Here is a 23,634-nt window from a genome sequence, read left to right on the forward strand (position 1 = left end):
CTACTAGTGGTATACAATCGTTTCTATTGTTTTCCAAGGATTTCTCCCTATTTCTCTCAGATTTCACTGTTTTTTGGGCTGATTTTCTGCTGTGGATAGCAGTTTTTCTCCTAGATCTGCTGGGTGTTGGTGAGAAACTACTTGGAAATCCAAGTGTTTCCTATCAAATTGGAAACAACTTACTTCACAATCATATGAAAGGAAAAACAAAGTAAAGTTGGAGCTTCAAAAAAATCTAAAGCTAATATTAAGTTTCATTGGTTATTTATTTGTTATTAATTTGTTATTTAATTTTCAATTATATCTAACACAATATTAATTAGACTAGGGGCTTGAAGAACATTTTGAAGATGACCTTGACACAGATTATGAGAATTCTTATAAGAATGTCAAAGTGAGGATAAGACTATCTTGGGTCGTAATCCTCAGTGTTTATTTAAGTTTTAAATGAATCTTAAATTTGAATCTAATTTCAAACTTTTGTGTTATAATAATATTTATATTGAAACAAGTTATTATGTTGATGATTTATTTCATTTTTGTCATTTTATGAATTATTTTTTAAAAAAATTATTTTATTTTTTATTTCGAGGCTTACGCTTCGATCCTCTCAAGGCACACCTAGCCTCACTAAAGCAAAACGCCTCGATTCCAAATTTCACATTTTTAAACTTTGAAAAATATAGTAATGCTTATTTCAAGTTCTAGGCATTGAAGGACTCTCCAACGATGAGTAGATTATTCCTTTTCTTTTTTAGTGGCCTCGAAAGAAAAGGGGAGAAAAATGTGTGGGCATGTCCATTATTTTATTTTCCCTTTTTAAAATTTGTATGGACAAGTACTATATTACAATTTGTTCTTTGGGTTTGAAGTGAGGAGATGAAGAATAAAAATCATGTGAATTAGGCTTTTGTTTGGTTCAATGTTTTCTTTGCTCAAACGTTATGTTCTTTATGATAAAATATATTTAACTTAATGTTCTCTCTCATATTGAGGTACTTTGAATAGTATTTGTAGCCAAGATTGATGTAATCTAAAAACCGCACAAATAGGTTGCTAGTTAAATTAATTAAACTTTAATGAATTAAAAATAATAAAATATATATCTTAATCATCATTAATTATTTTAAATGACATTGAAAATTTTTTTAAGTAAATTAACATAAGCCAAATGCAATAAATTTCAAAGATGAAATTGTTATCTAAATAATATTTTTGTTTAAAAAACTATGTTAATGTATATAACATTCAACCAAGCAAATCCTTAAAACATGTTTTAAATGCATGCAGGTATAAATGGTGATGTTTTTAACTTGTTCTATTTGGTTAAACTCAGCATGCAAAAATTATGTTAATGGTCATCTCTTATCTTCACATTATACTTAAGGTCCCCCCTTTCATTGGCTTAGAAATGAATCGCTCAGATTTTCTATGAGCCAAATTTTTTGTTAGCCCAAACCCCCAATATTTTAAACAGAAAACGCAAAAGATTCTCACTATAAATTGCAGCACGATTGCTGGAGTTAACAGCCTAGAATAAGCAACAGCTTTTAGCCTAAAACTATAGCAAAGAGGCGACGTACTGAATTTTCATCCTCTACTAAGCTTCTCGATATGCATTACTATCTTATTTTTAAAGATGAATACGAATGCCTTTCATAGAATTGAAGTATCAATTCAGACATTAAAATGGCATTGTTAAATTCTTGATTAGCTGGATTTTGGCAAATAATTTATGCACTGAGTAGTAATGACTTCATGTCATAACAAACAACACTACTAGCAAATAATTATGAACTTAGATGCATGATTCATCACTAAAATTAATTTCATACCAAGTAATTGGAATAGGCTTTATAAATCCTCTTCTCCAATCACTCATGTTAAGTGAGTGCTTGAGGTCTTAATCTATTTTACACAAATTACTTCTACTCTTCTTTAAATTCTACCCATTTTCATCTTGAAAATTTAATATTACTTTTGTCATCTCATCTTACTGATACATTTTCTATCTTTTATTTTGCATGTCCAAACAAACTAAGTATATTTTTCATTCACTAAATTTTAATAAATGATACTCTCACCATTCCTTTAACATAATCATATATCAATTTATTATGCTTGTATATGAGCACATCTATGGCACCATTTTCATTGGTTTCATGCCATACCACCCAACATTCAAACCCCTACAACACATCTATCTTAATTGCAAACTCCTAAGGAACTTCTTAATGTTAATCCATTCTTTTGTAAAATTGTTCCATAATACTTCAAACTATCACACCAAAGTATAATTTATCTTCTAATTCCATTTGCAAATAATTATTAATATTTCATTCACAAAATTTCATATAATATACTCTTTTTTTTTCTAAAAATATTAGGACCTTTATCATCTAAATATATTCTCATTGTTTTGAATATCCATATATTTTAACAAAATTCTTACAGATTAAAATCATGTCATCTATAAAACATTCACCAAGATACTTGATTATCAATATCCTTTTAAGCACTATCATAGAAAATATAAAATAAACGGACTTAATGTTGATCTTTCATAAAATCCTATAATGTTTAGGAACTCTTCAATCACTTCATGATTGCTTAGAATACTAGATGACAATCTATCATATATCTATACAACTATTAAAGTGTCGCTTGTGATTCTTCCCATAAGGGATCTTGTTCCTACGTTTAAAATTTCTAAATTAATCTCCACCCTTACTCTTTACTTGTCCGTACGTCTCTTCGTATCATCGCGTCTTCCACGAGATGTCGCATTCGGTTCTTATGTCCAACAACTATCAAGAAACTCTCCTGCTATTCTACCTCTCCCACAGTCTTCCTAACTGGTTCTATTCCCCCTGTAGTTCTCTTGCAAAAACCTGGAGGTAAATTTTTTTTTATTAACTCCAAAGTTCTATCAGTAAATATGGGGAGGCCGAAAACTTTGCCTTCGAGCAGCAATTAGAAAAAATAAATTAGATATTGTTTCGTTCTTGCTAAAGCGAAATTTATTTTGCGAGTTAAGTGCAAAATTTCATCTCCATCATTAGCATGAGAATCAACATACCTCCTATGTATTTTCTTTCTCACCATTATTCATATTACTTTCCTTAGAATCCTATGAGGAATCTCCTTAGACTTATCTTCATTAGGAGTGTCAATATTAGACACAACCTGAAAACCCGACGTGAATACGACACGGAAATTTCAGGTTCGGGTTAGAGTTTTCGACCCATTTCAAAAATCGGGTTGGGTTCGGGTTGACCCGAAAACCTGGAAATGACCCGCTGACGGAGCTGCCCGGGTGACCACCTCTGCCCGTGGCCAATCCCGTGTGGCCCCCTCCCCCCCCCCCACCGCCCCCCCCCCCCCCCCCCACTTGCCCGCAGACTAAGCTTCCGCGTGAGTCACCGCTGCACGTGGCCAATCCCACCCCTTCCCATCTTGCCAGTCGCTGCCCGTCAGCCCGTGGCAAATCCCGCCCCTGCCCGGCTGCCCCACTCACCCGCATGCGGCAAGCCTGCATGTCCCGAGGAGGCGAGGACCCGAACCCGAGGTCCGTCCGTGTGACCGTGCCAAGGCTGACCAGGCCCACGTGAGGGCTAGCCAAGCTAACCAGCTTGTCGACTGCCGCGTCCAGGCCTGTGCCCGCGTCCAGGTCCTCCAAGTCCAGCTGTCCGGCCGCTAGCGTCCGGCTTCTGGCATCCCGCCAAGCATATTGGCACCCGCTTTCGGGTCATGTCAGGTTGACCCAAAGCGGGTCGGGCTTGGGTCCAGAAAATCGACCCGTTTGTAAAAATGGGTCGGGTTCGGGTTGACCCGAACATTATCGAGTCAATTCCAAGTTCGACCCGAACCTGACCCGTGACCCAAAATTGACACCCCTAATCTTCACTATTTAAATGTGAAGAATCATGCTGAATTTCATCTTTCTTGATTTTTGTGCTTTCATCAGAACCTTGACCATTAGTGTCTATGATGACTTCATATTCATATTTATTTAAATTTTGACATATATAGTTGTTTATGATTTGATTAATCTGTCTAAAAGTATAGAAGTTAGTTTTCTAATAAAATGATAGCTAACTTTATTAGACTTCTTTAATCATTTAATTAATTGATTGTGTCGTTTAAGGATTCTTACCGAGCAAATCTGGGTATGTAAATGCCATAATTGAGAGCTTGAATTTTTTTTTTCCAATTTATATTTATTTGTTTATCATTATTTGAATAAACTATGATACAAGTGATTCGAACTTGATTGAATTCTTTGTTGACAATAGGAAAGTTTCTATATTTTCTTTTTTTAGCTGTATGTATGAATGCTTTATAAATTTAACTTCATGTTTGATTATTTTTCCTAGACCATAACCTGATCTAATGGATGCTTCAACTATGAATTTGTCATTATATTTTCGCAGCAATGAAAATAAATTTAGTTGGACATCAAAAGAATATGAAATTTTTAGTGATAAAATAATATAAATTTAAATGAGAGATTTTGCATGATTGAATAATTCTTATTCCCATTAGATAAACTATAATTACTATCGATGTCTTTTTACAATATACAAAATTTTCAACTTGTACTAGAAAAGGAATATGATTTATGGTGAACATCATTGATTATTTGAATATCATTGAATTCATATCTTAAGATTTTGATTTTTTTTTTAAATATGTATGGTAAAGTTCAGATTCTTCAAAGCTCATCAAAGATCACAAAAGGTTCGTTAATCAGTTAGCTTTTGAACTAAATTTGGTTAATATGACTTCAGAAATTCCTTGATTAGTACTCTCCACATTTTATAAATAATTTATTAATCCGAATTCAATAACAACATGTCATCAAGATCTATATTGTTTTTAGTTTTATTAATTCAATGTTCAATAAGTTCAAATGTCATCTATAGTTTTATATAACATACTTTTTTAAAATATAATATTAGCATAACACGATATAATAATATAATTTATTTTTAGCTTTAATACTATTATTATTAAATCACAATAATATTTGGATAATGTTTTACTATGTATTGTTACATAATAATATTACTTTTAATAGTATAAAAATATGTCAATCATTTGATAACATTACAATTAAGAAATATTAAATTAAATAAATCTCATACACATTATATCATCTATATAACTATTATTTCTTTATTTCATCATAAGAATGCTTTATCTCAATAATTCCATCATAATAATTTTTTTTATCACAATAATACTTTACTTTTTATAATAGGCAACATTCAAAATGAAAAATCAGATTCACTTTAAGTATCTTTTTCACATTGGAATCTTTAAAATTCTTGTTGTGATTGCTTGAATGGTGAAACATAGTAGTTTTTTTAATTTTATAAATTATCAGTTAAAATTTTTAGAATTAACCTAACAAAATATATGTTTTTTTGTCTTAAGCTTCAAAATTAAGTATTTTTTTTCATCGTGTATGTGTTTCTCTATGCTTATCTACATAACTTCTTATGTATATATGCATAGGCATAGTACCAAAACCATAATTTTTAGTGATTAATATTATGTTTTATTTCTTATTATAGCATAAAAGCACTATATATTCACAATGTTTTAAAAATTTGAACTATTATTTATACTTTAAAACTTTTAATTTATGAAATACAAATAATATATGAGATTTAAACAAATTGTTAAAAGGAAGAGTTATGAATAATCAACTAATTTGTGATATCATTCGTTCATCAAGGCACGACTTTTCCCTCGGCTCTGCTAGGGTTTCGCTTTGTTCCAGGGTCCCCGCCCCGATGGGGCTTCCCCTCCGGCGATCTCCTGGATTCAGAGAAGTTTTCTCCTTCCTATGTTCTACTTTTGTTTTGGTGGCTATTTTGGTTGGTTTTCTTGATTTCCTCCGGCGGTGCCGGTATGGCGCCTAGTAAACTTAGGGACCCTGATTTTTTAGGAGTTTCTCATTCTCGACCTTTTCTAGAGGCACTTGCTGGTTCTACGCCTTCTTATCCAGATTTCGGACTTCTACGTTCCGTGGTTTGCCTTCTTTATGGATTTCTGACCAGGAAATCAACGATTTAGCTGCCCCATTTCAATTCTCGTTAGTTGGTTTTTTCCCTTCTAAGAGACCTGCTCTTGACTCTATTCGGAAATTTTTCTTCAATTTGAAGCTTAAAGAAGAAGTTTATGTTACTTTGTTGGATCCCTCTCACATTTTGATCAAGTTATCCAACGATCTCGATTACTGTAGGGTGTTTTATCACCGATCATACCTTGTTTTTAATTGCTATATGAAATTAACAAAATGGTCGCTTAGCTTGGATATAGGTGTTGAGTCGCCGGTTATTCTGATTTGGATTTCGTTTCTGCATCTTCGTCCACACTTCTTCTCCCCTCGGATTCTCTTTGGGCTTGGTGAGATTTTTGGCAAGCCTTTGAAAATTGATGAAGCAACCTCTGTTGGTTCCCAACCTTCAAATGCTCGTGTTTTAGTCGAACTTGATATAACGAAATCTTATCCTCATCAAGTTTAGTTAGGCTCTGAAACTTTAGGTTATGTTCAGGAGGTTGTTTTAGATGAATTTCATCATTTCTGTGCTTCCTGTAAATGTATTGGACATACTCTGAGTAATTGTCGTCCTGCATCGGCTTTTATTCCTAATGATTCTTCTATCCCGAACGCAAATTTAGTCCCCCACTGTGTTGAAAATGTTGATAATGTCGTTGTTCCTTCTGTGCTGGAGGTTTTGAGTAGTGATATTGCTAATACTGGTGTTGCGGTTGCTGCCTTGCCCACTCATGGCTCATCGGTTTGTTCTCCTGGTGCTGTGGGTTCTCCTGCCCCGTTGGCTGGTGGGACTTTTGGTGTGTTGGGGGATGCTGTTGTGCCTTGTGCTGAGGTTGGGGTTTTTCCGGCCCCATTAATTCCTCGTGATGTTGTTAACAATAGCGATGTTTTGGGTTGTTGTCCTGTTTTGGTTGAGATTGATCCCTCGACTTCTCCATCGTCTCTTATTGTGCCTGCTTTGGGTGTCGAGGATTCGGCTTTGTCTGGCTCGCGGCAGAGTCTTAATGACGATTCTGGAGGGATAATGTTGTTTCTCCTGTTTCGGGTGTCGAGGCTTCGAGTAAGTCTGTTGCGCCTGTGGACCTTAACGAGGAATGTGGACGGCTGGATAATACTTTTGTTAATGTATCTGTGAATTTGATCGACACCCAAGCAGTGGTGTATCATGTGGGTGATAATTCTGGAATGGATGTTAGGACCCATGTTGATTGGTTGCATTGTTCGTCTGAATTTGAATCCGAATTCGATTCATCTTCGGATTATTACGGTGGCTCTAACCCTGGACACAATTTTAAACTGGTTCGAGAAAGACATGTCCTCTCTGTTGCCTCTCGTGGGAGATTTCGTGGGAGAGGCAGGAGAAGAAGATAATCCCTTCTTCTACAGTGATTTTTCCCTATTGTTTTATCTGGATTGCTTATCTGGTTTTTTGGTCGTTTTGGAGGATCGCCGGATTGTGGGGCAATGATGTGGCTGGGGCTCGTGTCCTCGTCGTTATGCTGATGGCAACCTTTGGTGATGTTCTCAAACTTGGTTGGATCGATTGGTGCGCTTTCTTCATCTTATTGGATGGCCCGTGCGAGGCTTTGGGGATGCTGGGAGCCTCGGTTGATTACTGAGCCCTCTTTTGGTTTCATTTTGCCTTTTTTATTATTTTGCTCTTTATCTTGTGTAACCCTTTTTTACTCTAATATAATGTTTTTCTTTTTCAAAAAAAAAACTATGTATGTTGAAGATCATCACTTGCTTAGCATAAAATGACAAAAGTTATTATTTATCATTTTGTAATTATATTAACTGATTTTATGAAAGTCACAATTAAAATTAAATTTAACATTTCTTAACCTACAACTAATTTTAATTACTTTTAATATTACATAAAACATAATTAATTTTTATTTGAGAAAGTCTTATAATAAAATAATAAAGATGATCAAATAACTTTCTTTTTGAATTTTTTTTCATGCTTTTATTACACTAGATTAAACTTGTCTTTATTCTATGATCTATCTCAATTATATAATAAATTTTCATGTATTTATGTTTATAAAATACCTAATTTTTTATTTTTTTCTTAAATTTATCTTTACCTTAGATGGGCTCACCTGAAATATACGATCATATTTTTTGGATTGATTTATCTAAAAGTCAAAAGATTGTAAAAAAGAGGAAGATGAATGCATAAGAATTTTTTTAGGAGATGTTCGATTCAAATCCGAAGAATACCAAACTCTTCATAGATGATAAAAAACAACAAGTTTTTAAAAGATTCTATATATGAAGAAATATTATGTTTGCCTTGAGAGGATAAATAGAAGAATTGTGAATATTTTGGATGATCCACAATTGCACATTGGTGTTTTTAATTATATGGAACAAAAAGAAATTGTACAATTTATCTATGATTTGCAAAATAAATGAAGGAATAATGAACTTAGAAGTATGTTAAAATTGTTCATTTTTTCTTTTAAATTCATTTAGAAAGCTTTTTATATATTTTTATTATATTTGTAACATCATATTTACTTATATAAATAAATATTAAACTATGACCTTATATTCATATTTATTTAATTTTAGGAATATATATATTTTCTTATGTTTTTTCTTAATTAGTTCCTTAATTAATTCATCTAAAATTTTAATATTTATTTTTCTAATCAAGTGATAGATAAGTTTATTAGCTAATATACAAAATTGTCAAGTTATACTAGAAAAAATCCATTTTATTTATAAAAAATTTTTAGATGACTTTGAAAATTTCTAGATTTATACTCAATATTTTATCAATAATTATTTAATTTAAATTCAGTAAAATCTGCCATCAAGATTTATATTTAATTTAAGTTTCAATTACATTCTTATGTTGTTTTACTTTCTCTGAGATTTTTATAAGTTTTATAAATGAAAAAATTGTATTAACTAAATGGCAATCAAAATCTATATTTTTTGTAATACTTATTTAAGCATATGAGATGTTTATATTTTTTCTCATTTATATATAATTTTATTGTATTTTATCATTTATATCACATGATAAAATTTAAAATATTTTTTTAGAACACACATATTCTGAACCAAAAAAATAGATGCGTGACAAAGGATGGGTGACAATACAATGCAGTTGTAATTTAAACTTATTATTTTTTTCCCTTTTTCATTTAAAAATAAATATAAACTAATAATAATATTAATTATAGAAAAAAAACGAGATACATACTAGTATACTTCATAATGGGATTGTTTATTCTATTCCAAATCTCTTCAAAATTATGATAAACAAATTAATTACATCACATATTTTGTCTATTAGTTGTGTACCTGATAGCTGCATTATTAATATTTATGAACCTGGTGACTGCATACCACTTCACATATTTGTTCAAATTTTTTTCAATCTCTTAAAACTTGATTTTTTTTCCTCAAGGTAAAATTTATTAGATTCTTTAGCAAAGATAAATGAAATAAATCTAAATTGTATTATAAACCTACATTAGATGTTATTACATATATAATATTTTATTTCAATTTATCTTAATTCATGTATAATAGAGTTATAAATCATCTATATTTATACAAATTTTTTTAATATATTTATACAAATTTAAAATTTCATATTGATATAGAATTGTATATCTTTGATATATCATATAATAATTTTTTTTGTTATATATTTTTTTATTTTAAAATTTTTATTCACGTGCACCGTGTGCACGTGACATTTTGTTTTGCACTTCAAATTTGTTCTTCATGAAGTTTGCTCTATCCTTTGTTTTTTCTCTCACATGCATTGCATGCTAGTTGCATGGCAAAATGCCTTAGCATGATGATATTATCTATGTTGATTTTTTTTGTGGAGATATCATCTAGGGTGGGCAAGATCTTCTCTTTTTTTTTTTTGCCTAAGAGAGATCGTTGTGTAAGATTTGGGATGTATGATTAAAAGTGAACGACCTTCTGTATGATAAGAGCTTTTTAAAAAATATATATATCTCCCATCCAATCGATCGTAGCTACTCGCATGCTCCCTGCCCCCATCCATCTCTCACGCCTAGGTAACTTCATTAATACCACATTTTTTCTTCTTACTACCATCTATCACTCTCTTTGCCGCCTTCCATCGATCCTATCACATTTTTTCCTCTTGCTTCTTCTTCTTCTTCTTCTTTCTCTATTCTTTTTTTTCCGACTTTTTCCCTTCATCTTCCTATCCCCCCTTCTTCTTCTTATTCTTGTTCTTATTTATTTTCATATCCTTCCTTTTCTCATGCTTATAATTTTTCTCTGATAAATTCATATTATTTAAATCTTTAGGATACTTATTTTGCAATGTAAATCTCCCCAATAAAATCAAAAAAATTTTGGAGAAAACTGTTTTATAAAAGATGTGCTTAAAAAATGTTTTGAAGCAACTTTGAGAAAAATAAAAGATTAATATAAGCACAATCCTGATTATTAAGCCTTCAATTAAGACCTTGAATTAAATAGTTTTATTAATTCAATGTTGACTAAGTTCAAATATCATCTATAGTTTTAGATAAAGTACTATTTTAAAATGCAATATTATGATAACACAATATAACGAAATGATTTATTTTTAGATATAATACTATTATTATTAAATAATAATAATATTTGGATAATATTTTATTATGTATTTTTACATAATTATATTAATCTGCTTTTAATACATATTTTAATAGTATAAAAAATATGTCAATCTTTTGAATAGATTACAATTATAAAATATTAAATTAACCAAATCTCTTAGACATTACATTAACTATATACCTGTTACTCCTCAATCATAACTCTTTAGCTATTACTTCTCAATCATTAACTTGAAATTTCTATTTTAAGTTTATTCATTCAATATTTTTTTCTTGATTTTTTTTAAGTTTATGCTTATTTTATCTCATATTCTTAAAAACTTTTAAAAGGTTACGCTTATTCTTTATTTTACTTTTCATCCTTTTTCCTTGCTTCTTCTCTTTTTTTTTTTCCTTTTTTTTCTCTTTTTATATTTGAACTTGGCAAATTCAATTGAAGCTGATCTAATGAATTCGCTTGGTCCAACAACTTTTATCTTGTGTCCAAATATTATATTACATTTGTTTAAAAATGACACGGTATAGAATGACCTTATAAAATCATGACTATCAATATGAGGTGGTATGTAGTCATCAGGTTTACAGATATTAATAATGCAGTAATCAGATACACAACTAATAGGCAGAACATGTGATGTAATTAATTTTTTTATCATAATCTTGAAAAGATTTGGAATAGGTTCAACAATCTCATTACAAAGTATACCAGGAGGGATCCCATTCTTTTCTTGTAATTAAAATATCATTTTTAGTTTTATATTTATTTTTAAATAAAAAAATAAAAATAATAATAAGTTGAAATTAAAACTGCATAGTTATAACAATATTTGAATTGCATTGTCACCTGTCCTTTGCCACACATCCATTTTTTTATTCAGAATATGTGCTCTAAAATAATATTTTCAATTTTATCAGGTGTTATAGATGATAAGATATGATAAAATTATAAAGAAATAAGAAAAAAAATATAAGCATCTCATATGCTTAGATAAGTATTACAAAAGAAATATAAATTTTAATGACATTTAGTAAATAAAATATTTTCATTCATAAAACTTGTAAAAATCTCCGAGAAAGCAAAACAACATAAGAATGTAATTGATGTTAAATTAAATACAAATCTTGATGGCAAATTTTACTAATTTGAATTAAGCAATAATCGATAAAATGTTGAGAGTATCAATCCAGAAATTTTCAATGTCGTCTAAAGAATTTTTGTAAATAAAATGTTTTTTTTCTTGTATAACTTGATAATTTTGTATATTTACTAATAAACTTATCTATCACTTGATTAGAAAAATAAATATTAAAATTTTAGATGAATTAATCAAGTAACTAATTAAGAAAAAACATAAGCAAGTATATATAGTCCTAAACTTAAATAAATATGAATATGAAGTCATAGTTTAATATTTATTTATATAAGTAGCTTCAAATATGATATTACAAATATAATAAGAATATATAAAAAAACTTTTTAAATTAATTTTAAAAAAATAAACAACTTTTAACACATCTCCAAGTTCATTACTCCTTCATCTATTTTGCAAATCATAGATAAATTGCACAATTTTCTTTTGTTTCATAGAATTAAAAATATCAATATGTAATTGTAGGACATCCAAAATATTCACAATTTTTTTATTTATCCTCTCAAGGCAAACGTAATCTTTCTTCATGTAGAATCTTTTAAAAACTCGTTGTTTTCTCTCCTCTATGGAGAGTTTGGTATTCTTCTGATTTGAATTGAACTTCTCCTCCTAAAAAAAGTCTTATATATTAATCTTCCTCTTCTTTATAATCTTTTGATTTTTAAATAAATCAACCCAAGAAATATGATCGTATATTTCAGGTGAGCCCATATAAGGTAAAGATAAATTTAAAAAAAAAACATATTTTTATACAACTAAAAGTAACATTATTATGTAACTATACATAGTAAAACATTATCCAAATATTATTTTGATTTAATAATAATAGTATTAAAGCTAAAAATAAATCATATTGTTATATCGTGTTATCCTAATATTATATTTTAAAAAAAATATGTTATATAAAACTATAGATGACATTTGAACTTATTGAACATTGAATTAATAAAACTAAAAGCAATATAGATTTTGATAATAGGTTGTTATTGATTTCGGATTAAAAAATTATTTGTAAAATATGGATAGTACTAATCAAGAAATTTTTGAAGTCATGTTAAACAAGTTTAATTAAAGCTAATAGATTAACGAACCTATTGTGACCTTTAATAAGCTCTGAAGAATCTGAAGTTTACTATACATATTTAAAAAAAAATTCAAAATCATAGGATATGAATTCAAATAATGTAAAACAACTCATTCAATGATGATATCAATATGTTAGGAGCTATCATCAGTGATTTCCAAACAACAAAGGATCTAGGCACCACTCAAAAGTGTTTGTCTGGGTAAAGTGATGCAACACTTTGATAGGAAACACTTGAAGATCTCAAGTGAAACATAACGATCTTGACAAATTCAGCGAGGATACTCAGCAAGTAGAGGAAAAATCAAAGAAAAATAGCCCACTTTATTGAGAAAAATCAACTAACGAAAGAAAAACAAACAAGATACAAGTGATCCTCAATTCGAGAGGAGGATCAATCTCTCCTGATTCTCTAGACGCCGCTAGAGTCCAAAGGAAACCTAAACCTAAGAGATCTCAAATTTCAGCCAAATTCAGGATGCCCTAACCCTAGGAAAATAAATTATTTAATGTATACAAATCAAAGAGAAATCCCTAAACAATCCCTACATTCAAATTTCCCTCAACTCCCTCAAAAATCTTTCCTAAACAGCTCACACAAGCCCGGGCATCCGTGAGGCACGTGCAGGTGGACATTTTTGCCTCTGTTCACGTAAGCCTATCCCGTCGGACTGATTGAACCGGTCTAACAAACTCATCCCTATAAAATGAACGGGGCTAAATTTGAATTTTTAGAAGTTCTTATATTTCAAGTTCAAGATTTAAAGTAAATAGATTACTTTAAACTAGTAAACTACTAAAGTTTGTAGCATGCATAGCCTACAATCTATCCAAAAATCACAATTATCTATTCCATCTTCATCATTCAATTTCTCTTTTATAGTATTAGATTTCCAGACATTCATTTCCTACTCTACCTCCTAGCACTCTTCTTTATCCTTAAATTTAGTACTACAAAAACTTAAATCTCATATATCTATAGTTTGTTGAATATGATCCAAATGCACATGTGTTTCTCATACCCTTGATGCTCTTTTCATATAAACGCATGCCAATTTATCATAATGGACACTAAATCATCTTTCACATTTGAAGTATTATCACCAACTCTTTTTTAGGCACTCAGCTCACGGCAATGTACCTTTAGATAAAGCACTTGCTTAGACACATCTTAATAATCATGCTCACCTAAGAGATGTGTCAAACTCTACCTGCCTCTCCTTACCTTCCCCAACCACCTAGGAAATCTAAAGCTAGCCTTTAACATTACCACCTTTAATACAAACATTTTTTCTTAAAAGCACATCAATTAAATTTAAAAGGTAATTGATTATATGCCTTCTCAATATTAATAAAATTCAAATGATCAATTCTTAGCTCTCTATAATTTATATTTTATATTAATTTCCTTTGACCAAAAATTCAAATCATTTACAAACAATGATCAACTCCAAACCACACTGAATGAAGCTCATCCTCTCAATTATTTGACATCCTCAAAATCTAAGCCAAATTGCTTCAATATCATCTATAACTCACAAAATTTCAATAGGTATCTCATATAGAAATAATTTTTTACCTATGTAGCATGGATACTCCTATTTACAAGGCATGCTGTATCGGACACGTGTCGGATACGGATACGCCTCCAATACGATACAGATACGTGTCAGATACGGCTTTGACGTGTCCAATTAAAATATTATTTAAATTTGACCAAACACCAGTATCGAATACGCGTGTCCTATTTAAAAAAAAAAAACAGAACCGCAATTTTCCCTATTCATTTCGTCTATATGCTTGTTATCCCTATTCATTTACGCGACTTAAACATTTCGGCGAGCTAGGTTTTTCATTTCTACACAGGTGTTTGCCTTCTTCGTTATAGTCGTGAGCATAGAAGCAGACAGGATCATCCTTCGTCGACGAAGATGCTCGACGACGAGAGCATAGAAGCGAAAAGGATCATCCTGCGTCGACGAAGAGGCTCGACAACGCGAGCATTAAAGCCGACAGGATCATTCTTCGTCGACGGAGCGGCTCGACGACGCGAACAGTGAAGGTATTGCTCGGTACTGCTCAGTACTCGGTATCGCTCAGTACTCGGTACTCTGTACAGCTCGGTACTGATCGGTACTGCTCTGTACTGGAACTCGATACCACTCAGTACCTCTCCGCAACGCTCGGTACCATGCTCAGCATCAATGCCCGGTAACGATGGGTACCAGATGGTACCAAGAGGCATTGAGAAGCTAGAGAAAGCTTTAAAATAACTCTTACGATACAAATTTGTTCTGGGGGCGCTGCCCCTTGACCCCGCAAACCCCGCCAGGGGACAACGCCCCCTTGGACCCCCGACATATCCGCGACATATCTACACTTTTACTTAAAAATTTTTATGTTTCAAATTCATATGGTTTTATTTGTGTCGATCCTTCATAGAATAATGAACTCTAGTGGCGTAGGAATTGGGTCTGAATTGGAATTTATGATATTCATTGAATATGATATAGAAATTCAAAGACAAACCACTGAAAAAGCTAATCATATCATTCATTCTATTGAATAGTTGAAACTTCATCTACTGGACAATTTATATTTTTGTTTTTTTTATTGTACTAGACATTTAAATATTTAATTCTTACTTTTATTTTGATATTATAAGATACAATGCTACAAATGATATTGCATTCATTTTTTTTTTTTTTTGTCATTTCAAATATTATGCTTTGATTAATTTTTTTTTAAGTATGATTTATATATTATAATGTTGTATCTGAGCCGTATACGTATCCTGTATTTTTAAGAATTGTCGTGTCCCGTATTCGTATCATGTCGTATCCGTGTCGTCATATCCGTATCGGTGCACCATAGATGTTTACCTTTATGTAGATCTTTTTCGAAGCAAACCCCACTTCAACCTTTTTGGAAAACTCAAAACCTAATTATTTTATTCCTTATGTTATACCAAAAATATTTCTTTCTTAAATTTCAAATAAATCATTATTTGAAGTAGCTTGATGTTATCATCTTTTAAGTGAAACTTGCTACCATTGAGTTTAATGAAATTAACTTTTCCAAAGTCTAGTATCGGATCTCGTGCCCTAGTTGTTTTATACGCCAACTTTATTTCCTTTTCTTAATACCTAGCGAATTATATAAATCATTAGAAGATTTAAATCTTGCATTGTTTACCACCCTCTTATGCTAGAATTTTAGCTTTGCCAATTTAGAAGAATGAAAATTTAGATGAATGATTATGGCCTCAAACAAAACCTTCACATCAGTAATCTCATTGGTAACTAGAGCGTGTAACTAACAATCGAAGCAAAGCATCAGTTCAAAGCACGGTCTTGGTGATATAAGTCCACATCGGGGTTTCAAAATACAACACGATCAACGCAGATGTGCAATAATAGAATTCTCGCAAAACAAATAAGACGTTAGGCAAATCCACATGTGAAGTTAAGAGGATAAATCACGCTAACCACATAATTTTCTCAGTTAATCTCAACGACTTGCAAACAAAAAAATCGTGTCGTTTTCAAGGTTAAAGAGTTTAAACCCTAACCTGGCGGCGTATGCCAGCAACGCTTAGGATACCGCGATAGGCTTTAGCTGCTCGGATGGAGGCCTTTCTTCAGAGGAATCTCTAAAGTCGTCGGGATTGTAGATAACGGTGATGTAAAGAGAACAGCTAGGGCAGCGAGCGATTTCCTCGCCGATGCGGAGTTCCTCCTTGGTGATCTGAAAGAGATCGCCGCAGGGACAAGGGTACGTGAACGCCTGGATTTCCTCGCTCCATTCCATGTCCTCGATCTCTACGTCGTCGTAAGACATCTCCGATGATCGCCGACGAGCCTCGGTGATTAGCAGTATACTCCGAAGGAACGCCAACAGAAGCAACACAATGGAACGGGAAATCAAAGAGGCGCGGCTAAATATTGGACCGAAACGAAAAATAAGAGGAAGACCGTCAGTTACGAACCTTCTAATTTGAACGGTTAGGATCGAAAGAGGGTAAAAGCGGATTCGGATTTATCAAGCGGGTGGGAGAATCCGACCCGACCGGCAGAAAATTCAAATAATAAGACTATAAAGAAAAATGATCAAATGTATTGATCCTATTGGATATTAATTCAGAAATTAAAGTTGTTTAAAAAAATTTTGAATCTAATAATCATGCATTTCTTTTTTTTAATTATTACTTATTCATATATTTTCTAGAAATTAACTTTTTTTATTAAACATTTAAGAAATCTAAAATTATAAAAATAAAATTTGACTATAAGATATAATTATTTATTTAATATACTTAGTTAAAATTAATATTATTTATGCTCATTAATTTTTAAATGTAAATTAAATTTATTTAATTAAAATTTAATGAATAAAAAATCAATGACCATCTAAAAAGCAAAGTAGTAAGAATGTTGTATGAAATGAAGCCTTCATCAAATAATAAGTTAAATTAAAATGAAACTATTATGTAGTAATTTTTAGTTTATTTTTATTTACTACTTAATTTTATTATTTTAAATAAAATAATGACTTTCTTAATCATCATATTTATGGCCGAATCAAATGCCTTGACAATAGAAATCCTAAATATTAGAAGTGATCTAATTTGAGTTCAAATCAAGGCTAAAAGTGTAATTGAAAACTTCAAGACATAATTGGATGACTAAGTGGTCTCAAAATTTGGCATGATTTTAGTCAAATTGAGGACCTCGACAAGACGAATCAAATGAACGTTTGCCGGCAAAGCGCCATTGACGGACATCCGCTGCCCGATCATTGGTCTCTTACATGTGTCACCCCACTACATGCATCGGACCTCTGTTGTCTGCCCTCTATCGTCGAACCATTAATTATCGAATGTCGCCATTGGACCTTATATTAACCAGTCATCACCTTTGGACCTTCACCATGTGGTGGCCATCATTAAACCATAAGTCACTCAACTCCAAACTTCTAAAAGGATCATATCTTACTTTTTGATGATTAATAAAAATAATTTTTATTTAAAATTAAAAAAAATAGTAAATCTCAATTAAATTAAAAATTAATGTACAAAAAATTCATTTAATTAAACATATTGTTTCATTAAATTTATTTTTAATTCATTATTTTTATATTAACTATATTCAATTTACTTAGTTAATAAAAATTTTAATGAGCAAAATATATTTAATAAATATGAAGTAAGCAACATTAATTTTATCTAAATATATTAAATATAAATAACTATATCTTGATATTAAATTTTATTTTTATAACATTCTAATAAAACCTTTCTTATAATATTAGATTTCTTAAATATTACATTGAAATTTTTAATTTCAGAAAATATATTAATAAGCTATAATTTAAATAGGAAAGCAAAAGGGCGAAATAAGAAAAACATTGAAAACATAAATTAAATTTTATGTTTTCTTCAAAAAATGTAAATTTAATTTGCATTTTCTTAAAAAAACATAAATTCAATTTGTGTTTTCTCAATTTTATGAGAAAACGTTAATTCAATTTACGTTTTCTAAAAAATCATAAATTTAATTTGTGTTTTTGTACCTATTTGAATGAAATTTAAGTTATGCTCCTTTAACTTATTTTCGTTTGAAATGTACTCCAAATTAAAATTTCACCCTATATATAATACAACCATAAATAACAGTTATAATAAAATTTACTAAGGATCCTTATTCAAATTTAGATTAATTCTTCAAATTATCATGACTTTTATAAAATTATATAAAGCAAGCAAGCAAAAGGGGTGATTGTCTTATATAGTAATGTTAGATTATATACTCATAGCATCAAAATATTTACTTTCAAAGTAAAAAAAAAAAATACGACACAATATCTTATTAGTAATTAAATAAATAAAGTTTTTGAACATTAGTTCTAAGATAGTTTGCAAATAATGAAGAAATAAAATATGAATGAGACAAATCATGCATGGGCCACTCCATAAACATATTTAACATACATTGATAAACTTTAGCAGACCTATGTAAAGCTAGCGGGTCTCCACAAAAGTTCATTGTGTCTCTTAAGGTCAGCTTCGGAGTTGGACAAATAATGGATCCTAGTCATTTGGAGCCTAAGCATTTGCAAAATAGTATGAATTTTGAATGTTGGATGTTAGTAAAAATATGGGAATCCTTTATTTCATTATGTTTAATTATTTATATTCTCTTACACCATTGTCCTAAAATCTAATGCTTATATGAAACCCTAGGCCTCCACTTCAAAGCGAGTCTTGGACCTCTTTCTCATAGCAAAACCTTTGAAACTAGAGAAACATAATGTTTGATTTGCTTGAAGGAAGCTTTTGATATTTTGGTGTTGATGAACTCATCATTTTCATGCAATATCACATTAGCATGTAAGCTATCCCACAGTTACAAAAGGGTTTAATTAGATAGAAAGAATGTATTTTGAGAAAATCTTTGCAGTGGTAGCATGATTGAGGTTATTAGATTGTTACTTGCAATTGTATGCTTCAAGGAATCAAATAGATTTCAAAAGTATCTTTCTAAATGGTGTTATAGAACTTGATGTGCTTGTTGAGTAGCTATCTAGCTTTGAATGCTTAACTAGGGGTGTTAAAATTGGTTTTTGGGTCGGGTTCAGGTCCAACATGAAATTGAGCCGCTATTAATATGCCCGACCCAAAGTTAATCCGTTTATCTAGACAAGTTAAAATCTCATACTAGAACTTGACACGCCGCCAATTCAACCCGACATGACCTGACTCACTGACCCCAAACAAAAGCTACACTGAATTTCACCCGCACGAAGAGTGTGGCATCCTCCGTCCTTTCAGTCTCCATATCGATGACAATGCTGACATAGATGCGATGAAGAATGGCATAAAAGGGCTTACTAGATTAATAGATTTCCTCGAATGGATTAAGAGAGTTATCTCACGAGTGTTCTCGGGAGTAGGGGTCGGTGTATCCCCATCATCGTTGAGAGAAAGAACATATTAGTGGTTGAGATTAAGGAGATTGGAAGTGTTGGCAGAGAAAGCGATGATTCTAAAGGACTAAAGGTTGTCGCCCTAAAATCTAAATCGGAAGAATTCTTCTATTTTATCTTTTAATATAACAACACCATAGCTATTTAATATCTTTTATCAATAATAATAATATCAGCTGGAACTAATCTAGTAATCAAAATATGAATATATGTATGTATTCATTGCTTAAAAAATCATATAAAATACTCAAAAATCATATGATTATAAAAGTCATCCAATCCTAAGTACAAAATAATAACTACAAAATAGAAATAAATAATAATAAACTTGAAGAATCATGATCAATCTTACACTCCTGATCATCTACCCTGATTTGAAATTATTTAAACCACGTATAATGAGCTAAAAAGTCTAGCAGGTTACTAAATTCTACAATTGAACTTAAAATACATTAAAGAATGAAAATGCATGTTATCAATTAATTTATAACATTAATAGTTAATATGATTATAACTTTATGAAGAAATAGTAAAGCCTGCATATAATAACAATAAAATCTATGAAATATTAGAAAGGTACGATAGATAAGCTAGTAAAATATGAAAATTAGTAAACTAGTATGGTTATCTAATCAAATCAATAAAGTAGTCATTGCATTTAATCAATAAGAAAATCATATAAATCGATATAACCAAAACCTCGATGAAGATAGTAGAACCCATATCCATACTATAAGAAAATAATATTATGCCTCAGTATGAAGTCAATATCGTATCTTTGTCATGGGTTGAAATTATAATTTCAATTTCTTTGCATCCTTCCAAACCAAAGCAAAAGCAAAACCTTTTCCTACTAACATCCTAACGCTGCTAGGTGGACATCATATCATTTCCCACCCGTCTCACTCTTTTTATAAGCTAAAAAACATCATGAATATGAAAAGGAACTAAGGGGAGCCTCAAATTTTCTCTCAAGCTCCTCAAAAATATATACCATTTTTCTTATGGAGTACTAACTAGCTGAGAGTACATGGCAATAGTAGTAAACTTTGCCTCACACTACATCATTATCTTGCTCCTTTGGACTAGTCTTAGAAATGACTTCTACATCTGTTATCTTGAAGATGGTGGCACAAACTAACTCCTAAATGTCTCCATAAATTGCTCCCAAGAAATCTCCACATTCGGTCTGTCATGAAAGTTCTTCCTCTGCTGGCCTATCCACCAACGCTCTACTTTTCATCAATTAGAAATTTAGCTAGAATAATACGTTGGAAAATTATTGAAATTGTTTAAAAACATTTTTCTCGTGAGAGAAGCTCACGTTTTCTAGTGAGAGAAAATCTAGTAAGTTATTGATTTCCCAGTTTTTCTACGTATGACGGGGGTTGATCGGCGACATTCGTCGTCGAGCAACCCTTCTTTTTTGCCTATTCCAACTCTGAAGTCGATGATGTGATCTCCTTTGGTTATTAAAGATCAGCTAGTTAATGAGATTGCGAAAGGTTTTCGTATGAAAGAAATTTGCTATGGTAAGGGAAAAGGTCTAATAGTTGAGAAGATTGGTGATCCTGAAAAGGAAAGAAAGGATTTGCTGCATCAAAAAAATGATTTGGAAGCATCAAATGAGATTGCTTATGAAATTGTGGCGTCTAAGAATTCTAGTGTCGCCTGTAATAAATTGCAGTATATTAAGGTGGTGAATTTAGAAATTAATTTTGTTATGACTGAGGATGGAATTGTAGTCAAGCTTCAGATTAAAAATGAGAAGAATAATATCTATAGGCTTCATAATTCTATTGTTGTCAAAGTCTTTGGCAATTTAATTTCATACCCTATCATTAGCAATGAGTTGTGTAGACAATGGAGCCATCTAGGGGCTTTTCATCTTACCAACTTAGGTATGGAATGGATGTTTTGTTCATTTCATTCTAAGGAAGTTGTATTGAGTGGAGGTCCATGATTTGTAGATGGCCATGTCATTGGTATGGAAGAATGGACTCCTAATTTTTCTACCTCAAGTTAGAAACATTTGTTCTCTCCTGTGTGGATCCGTCTTCCACAGCTCCCATATTCGATTGGAATGAGACTAATATCACAAGAATAGCTTCAATGATTGGTTTACCATTGTTCCTTGATGATACTATGTTCAATTGAGGTAGGAGAGAATTTGTTAGAATCTATATTCGTATCAATCTTGATGAACAATTACCTCAAGCTGTTTGGGTTGAAGGCAATTCTGATCGCTTCTTCCAAAATGTTTAGTATGAGAAAATTTCTTCTTTATGATTCAAATGTGGTGAAGTTGGACATTATTTGTAAGATTGTTCTGGAGTATTGAACCAAGGTAAACTTGATGATCTGGATAATGGGATAAATGCAAAAAATTCTACTTTGGTTTATTCTAAAAATGTCTTTCAAAATTCTGGAGTTGAAGTTGATAAAAATGAATCTTTTGCTAATGGTGCTTAAATGGAGGTTAATATGTATGGTCCTTGGATTCATGTTAATTATGGTAGAAAGAAAAACAGAACCAATTTGTCTACTACTTTATGGGAAAATGGAGTGAAATTCAAATATGTTTCAAAAATTGTATATGGTGATAAAGTTAATGCGGTCTATGAATGATTACAAGGCTAATGCTGATAAGGTGGTTAGTGAGGATGGTGCTTATGTTATTCCTAGTAATAAAGAGTCTTCACAGTTGTTATTGAGTGATAGTGGAGTTTGCAATTTTGTTGTTGATCCGATTTCAATGGAAGATGGTGAATTTGTTCTAGATGCTGGAAATTTTGGTGTTGTTAAAGAAGGACATGATGCTAATCCAAGTTATCAAGTTGTGCTCTGTGAAAACAATGTAGCTTTTGAAAATCCTTTGAATCTTGCTATTGTTTCTTTAGCTCCTAAGGGGGTTATTGCTAATAATGATGGTGTTATGGATGTCATAGTACCTAAGCTTGATGAGAAGAATGTAGAAGGAGTGGTAGAAGACAATTCTGGAAATGTTGATTTATAGGTGATGTTGATATTTTTTAAGACAATGCTAGAAGTGTTCTAGATTATGGAAGTGAAAAGTCTATTGCGACTCCTCCTTTGTTCAATAAGGATAATGTGAAGAGTAGAGGAGGTTTGATTGAAGGTGGAAATAAGATCCATTTGCCATCTAAATCGGTGCAACATAAGAAAAAGTTGAATAAATATTTGAATTTGTTTGGCCCTATCAAAGGCAGTCTTAGAGGAAGGAAATTGGGAATTCTTGGTGAAAGTGATGGAGGCACTTCACCATTTATCTCATAACAAGCTTATGATTTTTGAAGACGGTGTGTATTAAGAGGATTGTGTTAAATATTCCTATGGTATTGCAAACTTTGGGATGGTTGTTTGGATTTTCTATTGATGGTGTAGTCTTTAAAAGGAAGTTCTTTCTTTATAAGACTGGAGCTTATTGGCCTGGTTTTAGAAATTCAAGACTGGTTTGTGTGAAGGTGGTGGAGTTTGTGAAAGTCAGAGCCTTTGAAGCTGTGAAGATCTGATTTTCTCCTTTGGTTGTAGAGTCTTGCTTCCATTTCATTTCTTTTTCTTTGATTAGCTATTATCTTTTTTTAGATTTAATTTAAGAATAGTTTGGTACTTGAAAAACGGAGCTAGAATAATGGAATTTAAGTATCATTATATTTCTTATTTTTTACTTAATCGGAAATTCTTGAATATTAATCAACCGTTTTTGTTGTTTTA

At 31.2% G+C, this 23,634-nt stretch overlaps 1 protein-coding gene across 1 annotated transcript in view; it reads right to left on the reverse strand.

The window, feature by feature from the left end:
- Positions 1-16,859, reverse strand: part of LOC110093071 (diphthamide biosynthesis protein 3) — a 21,844-nt gene extending 4,985 nt beyond the window's left edge. The window contains exon 1 of the mRNA XM_020817839.2: positions 16,487-16,859. Within this exon, the coding sequence (XP_020673498.1) occupies positions 16,510-16,755 (246 nt within the window). The 5' untranslated portion in view covers positions 16,756-16,859 and the 3' untranslated portion in view covers positions 16,487-16,509. The remainder of the gene's footprint in view (positions 1-16,486) is intronic.
- Between the last annotated feature and the right edge of the window lie 6,775 nt (positions 16,860-23,634).

The sequence above is a fragment of the Dendrobium catenatum genome, unplaced genomic scaffold, assembly GCF_001605985.2.
Source record: "Dendrobium catenatum unplaced genomic scaffold, ASM160598v2 fragScaff_scaffold_716, whole genome shotgun sequence".
Classification (NCBI taxonomy): Eukaryota; Viridiplantae; Streptophyta; class Magnoliopsida; order Asparagales; family Orchidaceae; genus Dendrobium; species Dendrobium catenatum.